This window comes from Gossypium arboreum, chromosome 6 (genome assembly GCF_025698485.1).
Source record: "Gossypium arboreum isolate Shixiya-1 chromosome 6, ASM2569848v2, whole genome shotgun sequence".
NCBI classification, from domain to species: Eukaryota; Viridiplantae; Streptophyta; class Magnoliopsida; order Malvales; family Malvaceae; genus Gossypium; species Gossypium arboreum.
In genome coordinates, this window is record NC_069075.1 from 4,097,556 (window position 1) to 4,112,622 (window position 15,067).

A 15,067-nucleotide genomic window follows, 5' to 3' on the forward strand; every position below is an offset into this window, starting at 1 on the left:
TTTAGAGATTTTTAAAACGCTAGCATTCTAAAATATTGAATTTCTCTAGCAAAAAATTGAATTTCAAAATAAAATTTAAAATTTTCATATTTGGTTAATGTGATACAAGTATTCAACAAAAGAAGAGATAGGAATGGGGTAGTGGAAACAAGGAGGTTGATTCACCTAGATAGACAGAGAGTCGAAGTTAGGCAAAAGCAAGCAAAGGGAGTTGGGAAGGTAAGGGAGACTAAGTGCTAAGGATAAGTGCTTAAGGTTGCCAGAAAGGCAAAAGATCCGTTCTTTATCATTCTCTAAGGTTTTTATAGAGGGAAAGCCTCATGTCTAGTAGTGTCATGTCACCGATAGTATAAGTGGTGGCTTGCTCGTGCGGTCGGCTAGGTAGGACGCCAATTATCATCAAGCGCAGTACTAATCTAACATTCCCTTTGTTGAGGAAGTACATGATTGTTATGCCTTAGTAATCTCCTCTTAAATATAAAAGCATTCCCACTAAAAAATTGGTGGTTACCTAGTGATCAACCAAGCGAAATGAAATAAAATTTAGGTAAATTTGAATAATGCCAAAAGAAACCTATATAAAATTTACGAAATGAAATTTGTTCTTCAATCCTTAGCTTAATTTATTTCTTGATCGACTAAATCAATCGCTGCTGAAACTGAACTATTATCTTTCTACATTCTTGTGTTTTTATGAAGTACAAAATAAGCATTAATTATTTTGATTTGAGTTTTTATATCAAAGAAAGAACTTCTTAATATAGTCTTGTCGTTTCTTTAAATTGATTCATCTCTCAATTATATTTCTTGCACTAGAATGTAGAAGGTTAAATAATTATTTGTAATTTTTAGGATTAATTGGAAAATTCAATCAATTACATTCTTAATTTGAGAGATGTGTATATGAATTAAGGGCATATATTTGATCAAATTCTGATTCAATTGTATGGTTAAATAGATAATTCAAAGTAACGGTTATGTTCATAATCCGAGACATGTGTACAAGATACAAACATTAAGGCAAGAAATTGTAATTGTAAACATATAAAATTGAAAAGGCTTTAAAACATTTATTCTCAATAGAAAAAATTCTCAATCCTTTGAAATTCAGAACTTGAACAATGAAGTTTGCTCCATTAAATTCATAAGCAAGCTAAAGAAATAAAAGCTAAGTCAATTGAGTCTTAACTTTATAATTGGTATGAACATAGTTATTAATGTAGGAGGACGTTGGTTTGAGTGCGATTAATCGCATTATTCACCAATTTATAGGTTGGGGAGAAGCCATGGATAGTTCTAAGTATTATGTTAAAAAGAATAGATATTATTTAAAAAAAATTTAAGGTAACATTTTGAGTACGTTTTTTTTTAATATATTCTGCTTTACAATTCATGTTCGGGATTGATAACTATCACTCCTAACAATCAAGGGCGAAAGGAGGGGCTAGTAGAGACCCTACTCCCTAAAATGGAAAATTCCTTTTTTAGAATCCAAAAATTTATAAAATCCTAAGTTAATATATTATAAAATTATAGTTTAACCCCAAATGCTAGAAATTTGATTTAATTCTTTTAAAACCCATAATAATATAAACTAATATAAATAAAAAATTATATTTTAATTCTTATAAAAATATATAATTTAATCTCGATGCCTTTTCTAACCTAGCTACTGTGGTCCAAAGCGCCAACAATTTGGTTTTAGTTTCAAGCAACAATAACAAAAAGTAAAAGGAAAGAAGTCAATTCATGCATATGGCCAAAGAAGTTAAGAAAATTCAGAAAATTAAATTTCGTTTCAACTATAGGTTCATGTGAGAACTAAGCACCTCAATGAGATGATGGCAATGGCGGAATGCTTTCTTCATTTTTGAAAAAACTCTCAGGGTCTAATATGGCTTTCACACTAGCCAATCTCATGATATTATTGTTAAAATACTTAGTCCCATAAACCTCCGCAACACCAAAATCCGTATCATTGCTTCCATTGCAACCAATATCAAGATCTCTATAGTTAAGAAACGCCTCCCTAGGGTCACTACTCGCATATTGAGCCATTGCACCGTACAATCTCCTCGACATTTCAACGTACCGCTTGGCTGCACCGATCCCTCCATCGGACTCCGACCAGTAAACTGTATATTGGACCTTAAAAAGGTACCCACATCTCCGATGAACCGCCGTTTCAGTTTCTGAAATCTCGTCCATTCGTCCACCGTGAGGGTTTAGTTGCACGAAAATGTTCCCTATGTCCATCAACATTTCCCATAACGACACCAGCCCTTGTTTAGGAATCACATTTTTGTAGTAATCAGATTTGGTCTTGAAGAACACTTTATTCTCCACCACACGATTAAGCAATACATCAATGGAGGTCCCATTGGTAAACCCGGCCCAAAAAAGGGTCGATTCGACCCAACTCATTTCGATACAATCATTTTGTTGTAAACCCAATTCGGGGAAATACTCGTTCATCAGATTCATAAGTTTTCTACTTCTTCCAAGGAATTGGCCAATCAAAGAAACTCGAATTGTTTTGTTTCCATTGCCAATTGTTATAGGTTCAGGTTGAAGCCTTATAAACAAATGTTTAGGCAGCTTAGGTGCAATATGTTGCCAACTATATGCAATATCCGTGGCACCTTGGTCCAATGTCCTTTGCACTTTGAAAACAGTGACCTTACGGAGAACATGAACCAATTTGATCTTCCATGAAAGGATAACACCAAAGCTAGTTCCACCACCTCCTCGGATAGCCCAAAACACGTCTTCTCCCATTGATTTACGGCTATTTATCGTACCGTTGACATCGATTAAACAAGCATCAATTACATTATCGATTGAAATTAAAGTCCGTATTTTCGTATCATATTCCCATATCCACCTCCGGTAAAGTGTCCACCGATGCCAAGCGTAGTACAAACTCCCGATGGGAATCCATGGACTTTACTTTTCTCAGCTATCTTATAATAAAGTTCCCCCGTCGTCGCCCCGGCTTGAACCCACGCCGTCTCGCTTGTGATATTGATCTTTGTCGACCGAAGATTGAATAAATCGAGGATGACAAACGGGATGTCGGATTTGTACGATAAGCCTTCGTAATCATGGCCGCCACTTCGGATTCTTAATTGGATACTATGGATCTTGGCACAAATGACAGCAGCTTGGACATGGGAGGCATGTCGGGCAGTTATAATAGCCAAAGGTTTTGATATTGTGGAAGATGATATGATTCTAAGGTTATTTGCACGCAATTCGTATAAATATTGAAAGGAGGAATTGTTGGGAACGTATATAGAATTTGTAATTGGATTTGAAGTGTTGGAATGTATTGGAAGACATTGGAGGAAATTATCAAGAACTGAATTTGACGTTACGGATGAAATTGATAATAGGAAAGACGTTGAAAGGATGAATAATTTAGAACTTGAAGAGTTCATTTTTGTTTTCAAAGAATTTACAATGGTGTGTATATAAAGAGTAGAGGCCTAGAGGATCAATTTTCCAAATGAAGCCAAATCTAGAATACTTTATTTATTTAACTCTTTAGCATATTACATGTTTATATCATTTTAACCTTTTTTGTGAAATATGAATAATAAAATTCCAAGTTAAATACTTATTTTTTATGAAACATTTAAGTTACAATCTTTCTCAATTATACTTGTTCATTGGTCGAGCAAGGTGATCAGCTCTAAAAGTGAAAGGGTTTAGGTAAAATATAGACTCGAAAAAGGGTTTGGACAAAAAAATAAGGCATATTTTTTAAACGGACTGCATCTCGAGTAATCTTTTTTTTCCCGGACTTGGCCCGAATTTGAAAAAAAAAAAAAACTGTTGCTTTTTATTATTATTGTTTTTCAATTGTTTTGCTATCATTTTGTTGTTATTGTTTGAATACTATTTTAGAAGTATTTGCTTGCTAAGTTGCACCAATCTTTGTGTTACTTAAGTATATATTTTTAAATTTTTTTTCCATTTATGTTAATGTTTTTAGTATATTTGATTTTAGTATTTTTATCCAGACTGGGCTTGAACAAAATTTTAGGCCAATTTTTTAGGCTGAACTCGAGCCTAAAAACCTTGCCTAAATTTTTTACTTAATTCGACTTGGCTTAACCCATGGACAACCCTACTCTTGATCCAAGTGTTTGCACAAGACAAGGACAAAGCTAGAGGAGGCCAGTCCTCCCCCACTAAAAATATCCATTTAGTCCTTTTAGAAAATGAAAGGTTTTAAGTTAATTAATAGTACAATTGTAAAATTTATAGTTTAATTTTTTGAAAAATTATAAAATTCTACATTATTACAATGATAAATTTAAAATTTTAGCACTTTCAAAATTTATAATTCAAATTCGATTCTTAACTTTGCTCCTGACAACATAGTTTTGAATTGATGAAGTTGTCCATTTCAATCTCTAATCAAACTCTTAAAGTAGAGGGTTTTTAGATTATTTTGTTCAATACAATTTCTATTCAAAATCCTTTATGACTTGATCTTGAATGATGATATCCAATTTAATCTTTAAGATACAATTTTAATATGAAAATCTTCATGACTTGAATCTTGAACTGATCCTAAATGTCATTCTTATTTCCAAAATCAAATTTCAATATATAATTTATGGAAGGCCCTTAGAATCAAATTTCAAGATTAAATCTCAAACACTTGAAACAAATTTCAACAAAGTATATTGGGTTCTCCGCTGAGAAAGGTATTGGTAGAGAATGAGCGAGCTAACCAAAGAAGAGAAATCGGATTCTATGATATGACAAAGGGATAGGGACACATCAAGAGCTTTAATTTGCTACAAGCTAAGTTAAATAAGAGCATTTGGCCGGATTTCCTTGAGAATCAACTCATCAACAATGGTCGAAAAGTGCAATTCCATTCAACAATTCAAATAATATCCGCTATCGTTTCGGTAGTCCACAACAAATCGAACATCATTTGCATCAAGTAAACCCATGCAGCTAAAAGAATCGACAAGCCTATAGGCTGATCTATGAGTATAAACAAAGTTCAACGAATTAAAATACTGAGTTTATCATGGGAAAATTTAGAGATTACAAAATGGCAATTTGATTCAATAATTATATCTCTAAGCACCATATTTCGAGCAAACTCTAAGCCTTGCGATTAGACCTCGAGTTAGATTATCTGTCCAAGTCTGAAGATCTGCTTGAAAATTGAGAGGGTTTGGATAAAAATATAAATCTGAGAAATGGACTTAGAAAAAAATAAGACCCGTTTTCTAAATTGATTGGCCTCGGGTAGAATTTTTTGGCTTGGCCAAGCCCGACCTGAATTAACCTAAACTTTCTTTTATGCTGTTGTTTTGCTGCTATTTGCTATTATATTATTTTTATTTTGTTATTATTTAGATATTGTATAATTTTTGTGGTTTAAGTTTGGGGTTTGGGGTTTAGAGTTTAGAGTTCAATATTCGAGGTTTGGGATAAAAAAAATTTAAAAATTATGTGTTAATAACATGAACAAATTTTTGAAATATCATTAAATTATTAAAAAGGACCATGAATAATGTGGTGAGAAATGTCAATAAAATATTTTCTCGAAAATCAGTACACTTATATGTGTATGAAGGCATATCCTTAAAGCACCATATTTTTTGAAAAATCAACATATACACTTGTGTCAATTTACAATCGTATCCAACATGCATCCGAACAAAGTAAGATAACTTAAGCTTTGACTCACATTCAGACAAGTATCAAAATATTATGGTTAAATGCTGCTATATTAGTTTATGTAGTTTGAGAAAGTTGTTGATTTAGTTCTTGTACTTTAATTTGGTCATTTTTAGTCCTGTTTTTTTTAAATTTTAAAGTTTCAGTAATCACCAAATGATAATTGTTAAATTTATTAAGTTAAGTTTTGTTATTTCTAAAATCTAATGTGCCAAACATGTTATCATATGTGTATGCCATGTCTATTTATTATTTCCACATATCACTTACTAAAAATTCGGTTTATGGATTAACGGCTGTCATTTGCGACAAGATTGAAAACTCAAAATTTGCGACTTAGAATGATCCAATTGAAAAATGTAGACTAAATCTACAATTGTACATATAGTACAGGACTAGTAATTGGATTTAAACAAACAGATTTAACAACCATTGTTTGGGTTAGGACTTTTCAAAATTCGAAAAGTATAAGGACTAAAATTGATCAAATTAAAGTACAAGGACCAAATTCATAATTTTTACAAAGTACAGGGACTAATAACAGAATTTAACCAAATATTATTCCCTTCTCTCTATATATAAAATAGAAAATAATATGAGCATGACCTTCAATAATCAATCGGATAAGATTAAGTTACAATACAACTACCATAGCTGAAAATTTCCCATTTATGTTGCAGACGAAAGGCAAATCAATATAAGAAAGCCTCTAATAGTCCACCTTATATTTTGGTACTCTTCTATGGTGCCTTCACCTTTATTTATAAAGTTATTTTTTTCTTGCCAAATTAAATATTTTATTAAAATCCCTAAAATGGGAGGCTACTACAAAAATTAACACCCTACAACAGAATAAATAAATAAAAGATTAATTAAATTGCGGAATTAATTGAATTAGTCTTGAGTTGATGTATTCAACTCCTCTCGGCTAACCACATGAAGAAGGCAACCGAACTGCCCAAGCATCATATAGCCATATTTGTTTGAGCAGGTCAAAGAGTAAATTATTTTTCGTTTTTGTTCAATCATTTTGCATGATTGCAGCATCTAAGTAAGCATGTAAATCCTGTAAAAAATAAAAAATAAAAATGTAAACATCAGTTTTCTTATTTATAATATTAAATTGTAAGTCGATTGAGTTTTAATTCAATTGATATGGGCATTAATGTTAATATAAAAGGACATGGGTTCGAGTGCAGTGAAGCATAGTATCCTCTTATTTATGGGTTGAAAAGGAGTTATGAATAGTTCTTGGCATTGTGTAAAAAACTAAATATGATCAAAACCTATTTGTTAATTTGAAATACCAACCCAATTAAAAATTTTAAGTTAAGATAGATGATATGTCGTATTCGTTCATGATTTGATATAGGATTTGCCACAAATTTGATGAAGTATTTAACAAAATAAAATATTTATTTCTTGTTTCCATAAATCACCTTCCTAATAAAGTAAAATTTATATATTACACATATTGAATTTATTATTATATTTTAAAAATACAAACATTTATTTAACAAACTTTAAATTGAAGGAAAAAGTGCTTCAACACGGTTGAATTCACATTCTCCTAATTATTACAATAATAATAAAATTAACTGGAATTAGAACTTAATCGACTAAAAATAATTAACTAATGAATAAGCATTAATAATGATATCTATCATCCCTTAATGGGGGAGAGTGGGAATGCTTTGTTCATTTCTAAAGAAATTAGTAGGATCAACCTTAGTCTTAATATGGACCAACCTATTAAAATTACCCTTAAAATATTTGATCCCATAAACCCTCCCTTCCAAATAGCTTCCTCTATCATTATGATTGACACCCAAATCAATGTCTCTATAATTAAGAAATGCCTCCCTTGGATTCTTGGACACAAAGGGTGTCATGTACCTATGAAGCTTCCTTGTCAACCCTATGTAACGCTGTGCTGTTTCAGCCCCACCTTGGTTCCAATTCGCTAAGTATTGAATCTTCCATAAATTGCCAGCTCTGTGTGGAAATGGAGTCGCTGTGGACTCAATCTCAGCCATTCTCCCACCGTATGGATTGAATATCATTTGCGCCGGCTGTAATTCGATCATTTTTTCCCAAATACCTTCCAATGCAGTCTTCGGGATCGGTTGCTTTACGTAGTCTGATTTCCTTTTGAGATAACTCAACGACGGGGTTCGGTTCAATAAAACATCGGTTGGGCTATCGATGGCGATGTTGGTCCAAAAAAGAACCGATCGAATCCAGCTTGTTTCGATGCAATCCGATTGAGATAAACTGAGTAAAGGCAAGTTCTCGTTCATGATTGAAACAAGTGTCTTAGAATCTCCTAAGAACAAGGAAATGAATGAAACCCTAACGGTACTTCCACCGGTACGAGTACTACTATTTACGACGTCAATGACGAGCCTAACGAAGAGTTCTTTAGGGAGTTTAGATGCAACATGTTGCCATTGATCAACAATGTCGGTGGCATTGTCTTCCAATGTTTTCTCAACCCGAAAAACAGTAACTATTTCAGGTACATGGACCAACTTAATTTTATATGCAAGTACCACACCAAAACTAGCTGCTCCACCACCTCTAATAGCCCAAAACAGATCTTCCCCCATGGATTTTCTATCGTGAATTCTACCATTAACATCAATGAAATAAGCATCCACGATGTTATCAACTGTTAAACCATATTTTCTCATCATATTACCATAGCCACCTCCAGTAAAATGACCTCCTACACCCACTGTAGGACAAACGCCAGCTGGGAAACCATGTGTTTTGCTCAACTCAGAGATTCTATAATAAAGTTCACCAAGAATTGCTCCACTTTGAACCCAAACAGTCTCGGTTTCCGTATCTATATCAATGGATCGAAGGTTGAACATGTCAAGGACAAAGAAAGGAACAGTTGCAACATATGATAAACCATCATAATCATGTCCACCACTTCGGATTTTCATTTGAATGTTGCCCTTTTTGGCACAAATAATGGCAGCTTGGATATGGGATTGGTGTAATGCAGTGAGGATAAGGAAGGGTTTGGGTGTGTAGGTCTCATTAAATCGAAGGTTTCGAATGTAGGATTGTAAGACTGTGGCATATGAAGGGCTTTGAGGTGTGAAAATGGCTTCACTAATAGGGTGAGATGGATGTGAATTGTCTAAAAGACATTGAACAAAAGCTTCATGGACTGAATCAGAATTTGAAGCTGAAGTTACAAGGGATGAAATGGAAAGAAGAACTGAAACAACAAGAGGCCATGAAATTGCCATGTTGAATTTTGTTGAATTGTTTTGTGTTGAAGTGAGAAGATTTAAGAAATTTATAGGGAAGTCTTTTTGGGTGTAATCAACTTGTAAGGCATTATACTAAATAAATTATTTAAAAAGATAGGTCCAGACCGAATAGTTTGACCTAGAAGATTTCAAATATGGAACGTAAATGTTTGGCGTTTTGACATTCATAAGATTACGTAAAAATGTCAACTGTGTGTGTTAGTGTTGGCGATAGCAGCCATTAACAATAATCTTGCTTATATATGTTCCATCACATGTCATGCTCACGTATATGCTAATGCATGTTGTAGTTAACAGGTTACTCGTATTCTACTTTTGGGTAAATTAATTTTTATATATTAGATTAAAAAGTAAAATTGGTCTTTTTTGTTAAAAAGATTATCCATTTGTATTGCTAAAATATGACATGGCTGATAGAATAATCAAACAGTGACACGTGACATGTCATGTGTACTTCATGCTAAAGTATAGAATCAGTTCTTAATCCGTTTTTAATAGTAGATCTGGATGAAATTTTTAACAAAAAGATAATGCTATTCTTTGATCTAACGTATGGAGATTAATTTATTCATATTTTTAAATAGAAGAAGTAAAATATAAAGAAAATAATATAACAGCAAAAAAAATATATAGAGACGTAGAAATCGAATAGTTCCCACCTATTAGTTGATGTAAACCAGCTTAAATGAAAAACCCTTTATAATACAATTTATTTATTTAAAAAAATGATATTTGAATCATTTGTAAGACTTAACTCGCAACACCAAATTTAATAATAGTATAATAGATTTAATACGCTCCCGTAATAAGATAGGGGCCTTCTCATATACCTGTATTCCATTATAGTTCCTACTTCCGGATTTATCTATCCTATCAACTACTCTGTTATATTTTTTAAGAATGTGTCGAAAATAAACTTTTCAACTTCGATATAAAAATTAACTAATCAAACATACTAGGTTAGCATAATTTTCACAACTAAGGTATTATTATATTCCAACTCCAATTGCTTAACACTGAATGTGGATGTCATAATTAAGGAAAATGATTGCAATCTTTTATGTATGTTTAATATAAAATATAAAAATAGTGACTAAGATAAATACTTTATCAGCATTTCGCATTAGGATTACTTCAATAAATTATAAAATTATCTTAAAATAAGTTTATAATAATAAATTTCTAATATTTGACATCTATAAATAGAAAACCTTATTAAAACCATATGATAAAATAATTATAATAAAAAATACATATTACCTAACCTTATCTAAAAATTAAATGATTTACTTTATCTCAAAATCAAATGATGTATTACCAATTAAAATAGTAGAACATGTATTTTATCTCAATAGGAAATCATAGAATTTTAGGTTTCAAATTCAAATTCTATGTTGGGAAGAACCAACCTCACCCTTCCTCCCTACTCATAAAAGATAGTTCTATTTTGAAGCATGTCCAAGCATCACTATTAAAGATTGACACTTTCTTTTCTTTTTCTTATATGTCAAAAAAATTTCTTGTATTAAATTCGCACTTAATTAAGCTGCTGTCATTAATTAAAATAATCAATTAAGCCCCTTCGTTAAGGGTTTCCGCCATTAACCAAGTTGACTGTTAAAATAAATTGGTGGACCAATCAGATGGTGATAAATGACAAGTTTTGGTTTAATCTAATATTTTCGTGAAAATGATTAAAAATCTTAAAAATAATAAAAATCACAAGAAATATAAAATAAAAAATATTAAAATTGATATAAACTTATTAAAATTATAAAACATATAAATATTATAAAATATAAAAATTCTAATAAAATATAAAAATTTTAAAAAGTATTTAAAATATTTAAAATAAAAATGTATTAGAGTTCTTAGAAAAACTTCTTAACAATTATAAAAATATTAAATTGATATAAACTTATAAAAAAACATAAAAAACTAGAACTAGATCGATTAGCCTGAAATTAGCAAGGGTATCGATCTGGGGAAAGCCATTAGATTGGTTGACTTGGGAACCGGGTGGTTGAACCAATTTTTTTATTTTTAATATTTTTTATCAAACAAAAATTTCAACATCTAACTATTACCATATGTCGAATGAAATATTTTGACCAATTTTTTTCTGAATCGAACCAATAAGGCCACTAATATGCCAATTCAATTTATCTGTCTAATTCAATTAAATAAAAATAAAAAAATTAAATATTAAAAAAAAAACAAAATCAGTTCAACCATCCAGTTTCTAAGTCAACTGGTATAACGGCTTTCTTTGAACCGATACCCTTATCAATTTCGATCTAAGCGGTCCAACTGACTGATCCGGTCCAATTCAAGTTTTTTATATATTTTTTTATAATTTTTATAAGTTTATATCAATTTTAATATATTTTTATTATTTTATGATTTTATAGAATTTTAATACGTTTTATAAATTTTAAATATGTTTTATTACATTTATAAATTTTATGATTTTTTTAAAATTCTTTTAAAATTTATATAAATTTTCATATTTTTAAACTTGTCACGAGCCCAAAGCACCAAGTAAATGCTTAAGAAATTAGAATACGACACCATCTAATAACCTTCTCTCTCGTAGAGAAGACCCTACACAGATTTCCACCAACTCAGCAGAGCATGCACCAAATTGAGTGGCCGCCTAAAAGGACAAAGCGCTACGATCAACAAAGGAGAACTAGTAATTAGATTTGAGCATGTAAATGGGCAAGTCAGGGCAACCCCAAAGTCCTTACAAATATTATGCTGCAACACGTATGTAGGAATGGCCATTCTTCAGCTTAGCCACCTTTACTATAATTTTCATTGTCAAATATATCGGAAGGTGCTTCGGAGTGCTAATTCTAACACCTCTTAATCTCTTTTTAGTTTGCAGGTTACCCACCACACAATCTATTATGACTGCATCAACCTACCACAAAAAGGCATCACCAAGCATCTTATACTAAATTGGGTTTTTTGAAATTTAACATACAAAATTGGTCTCTTATTAATTCATAATACCAGTCGATTAACTCTTAACTTGATTGGCATTAGTACTATTGCCACTGTAGGAGGACATAGGTTCAAGTGCGTTGAAGCATATTATCCTCCTATTTAAGGATTGATGAGGCCTTGCATTATATCAAAGAGAGCAGATATAATAAAAACTATAATGACATTAATGTTTAAAAAAACTTGTAATACCAACTTAATCAAAATATAATATTAGTATAATTAAAAATTTTAAAATCAATTACCTACATACTCTAAAATGAAACTAACTTCCTAAGAATTAGATTTGAGTATAATTATCTATATAATTACTTCAATTCTCAGCTATCGCGTGTTCCAATTACATTCAATTCGTAAGACTCATAAATTATAATGGTTACCTAAATATGTCATCACAATATAATTACACACAATTACACTCAAATCTAATTAATAGCTAAAAATTTTCTTCCAAAGAAAACCTCTATTATATTTTTTCAAAGAAATAATAATAAAAATATACCGGTCCTTAAGCAGCACACGCATGTTCTGGGAGAAAAAGAGTACACGCATACAATTTTATATTATATAAGATAAAATTCTTTAGATAAAATTCTTTGACTTTTGACTAAATAAATAAATATATGTCCCTCTTTTATGTAAATATAAATTGTTTAAGATCAATTTTTGAATTTTGACTAATTAATCAAGTCTTTTCTAGAAAATCTAATTACTATTTTATTGTATGATTGATTAATTAATTAATTAATTTTTGGTAAATTATAAAAGGAAGATAAAGCCTTAACAATAATATTACTAACGCGACTCGAACTCAAATCACATCTAAAGTGATGAACACATTTATTATTAGACCAACACACGAGATTCAATTAATTAATTATGCTTCAAATGTTATGAAAATCATATTTCCCTTGAAGGAAAGAGAAAAAGAAAATGTACTTTGCTTTCAATTTGACTTGAACAAAGTCAAAAAACCATTTTAGTTTACCTACAAACTAAAAATTCATAAAATATATAATATTTAAAAGTGTAACGCCCCAATTTTCGAGAATTTTGTGAATGTTGGCATAGGTTTAATTATGTTAGTGGGCCTCTAGAAGGCCCAAGCTTAAGATAGAACCCGATAATTTTAGTTAATTTTTGTTCCATAAGAAAAAGGGAGTGAAATTATGAAATAGGACCTATGTGAAAATGTTTGAAAATGCTATAGGCTAAATTGAAGTGGCCAAATAAATAGGAGTACAAAATAGGAGGATTTGCATGACAAACCTCCCATTTTACATGAAGTGGCCAGCCATCATGTTGTTGTAGACAAAATGTGCACTTGATATCCATAATTTATGGTACAAATTGATACAAATTGATAATGGGTTAGGTAAATGTTCCATGATAATGGGTTAGGTAAATATTCCATGATCGGAATTTCATGTCTTTTGTATTAAAGAATTAAATGGATGAAATATGAAATTTTATTAAAAGAAAAATGGGTGAAAAGAACAAAGTTTTGTCCATCTTTGTTCATCATAGCCTAAAGTTAGAGAAGAGAAAGGAGAGGAGAAAGCTCTTGAATGTTCGGTCACTTGGGGAAGAAAATTGAAGGTAAGTTCATGGTAGTTTGCTTCTATCTTGATGTTCATGAGTTCTTCTTGATTCTACCTTAACTCTTGAAGCATATTTTGGTTTTTGGTTGTGTTGTGAGCATTTGGTCATGAATTAAAATGAAGGAAATGGTTGTTGTTTCATGTTCTTTTAATGAAAAATGGAAGATATGTGAAGTTGAGCCAAACAAATGAGCATGCATGTGCTTAGATGCTAAGGGGAAAAATCAGCTAATATGTTGTGCTTTAAAATGATGAAATAGAGGTTATACTTAAGTAAAATCATAGATATGTAATGATTGATTGGTGATATACATGTTTAAAAAAAAAACATGCATGCAAGTTATGTGTGAAAGAGTGATTTGGTAATAAATCTGATTGGGACAGCAGCAGTAACGTGACTTTGGAAAATCACCATAAATTGTGGGAGATAAGTTAGAAGCTGCATAAATTATGTAATTAAAGCTTAATGAGTCTAGTTTCAAATGGAATAAACGAGAACATATTTTGAATTCTATACAATGAGAAATTTGATTCGTAATGAAGAGTGGTCAGATTAGTCAAACAGTGAAACATGCGAAACTTTGAGAAAAATCTGGTATTGATTGGCCAAACCAAAAATTCTGAAAATTTTATGGATATAAGATATATGAGTCTATTTTTAGGGAAAATTAACGGTACTTGATTTGGAGTTTCGTAGATGCAGTTATAAATGATTTAGTGACTGTTGCTTAGGAAGACAACTTGCAGTGAAATTATGATTATGTGGTAAACATTGACAAAAATTTGTTAATGAGTTGCTTATTAATTTCTTATAAGCTTACTATGATCTGTAGGTGTGGTTGGCCGAATATTGTAAGGGGTTAATACGTAGTTTGTATTTGAATAGTTAGATTAACGTGTTAGTAATCCAATTGTAGGCGGTTCGTGTGTGGATCTCGTCAGCATATCGTCACAAACAGGTGTGTAACTAACACCCTCTTTCTTAGTCTGGATCGGCAAAAGTCGAAAAGTCGAAATGCCGAAAACCCAGATTCGTAGATTTGCGAGTGTGCGAATGCTCGTGAGGTAAATCGATTAATGTTTTTGGTAAACTGCAAAATTTGGATTGCAAAGTGCATGATTTACGTGCCTCGATATTTTTGGGCTTAATGGGCCAAAATTGGAATGATGGGCCAGCTGCCCAATTCGGTAAGAACACTGTGACGTGATTCTATTAGTACGTGAAAAGTAGGAATATGTATGAAAAACCCTAAAATAGATAAATTACTGAAATACCTTTAAAAATAGAAAATTTACAGTTTTACCCCTAGGAGATAAATTACCGAAATACCCCTAGGGTTAAATTGACCTAAATGCATGTTTGATTGTTGTTATTTATCGCATACCATGTTGTTATTATCGATGCATGGGATTGGGATATTGACGGAGGAAGTATCGAAAGTGGCTTATCCACGT

General features: G+C 31.3%; 1 protein-coding gene and 1 pseudogene across 1 annotated transcript; both read right to left on the reverse strand.

Annotated features, from left to right (window-relative positions):
- Positions 1-1,777: 1,777 nt before the first annotated feature.
- LOC108455206 (berberine bridge enzyme-like 7) lies at positions 1,778-3,440 on the reverse strand (annotated as a pseudogene).
- A 3,729-nt stretch (positions 3,441-7,169) lies between these two features.
- LOC108456092 (berberine bridge enzyme-like 8) lies at positions 7,170-8,999 on the reverse strand. The gene has a single exon (XM_017754685.2). It carries the CDS (start codon positions 8,976-8,978, stop codon positions 7,383-7,385), a length of 1,596 nt encoding a protein of 531 aa, XP_017610174.1. The 5' UTR covers positions 8,979-8,999; the 3' UTR covers positions 7,170-7,382.
- Positions 9,000-15,067: the final 6,068 nt, after the last annotated feature.

Bases quoted from the DNA above. Each gene is read 5' to 3' on its own strand.
- LOC108456092 (XM_017754685.2), bottom strand. From the start codon at position 8,978: ATGGCAATTTCATGGCCTCTTGTTGTTTCAGTTCTTCTTTCCATTTCA.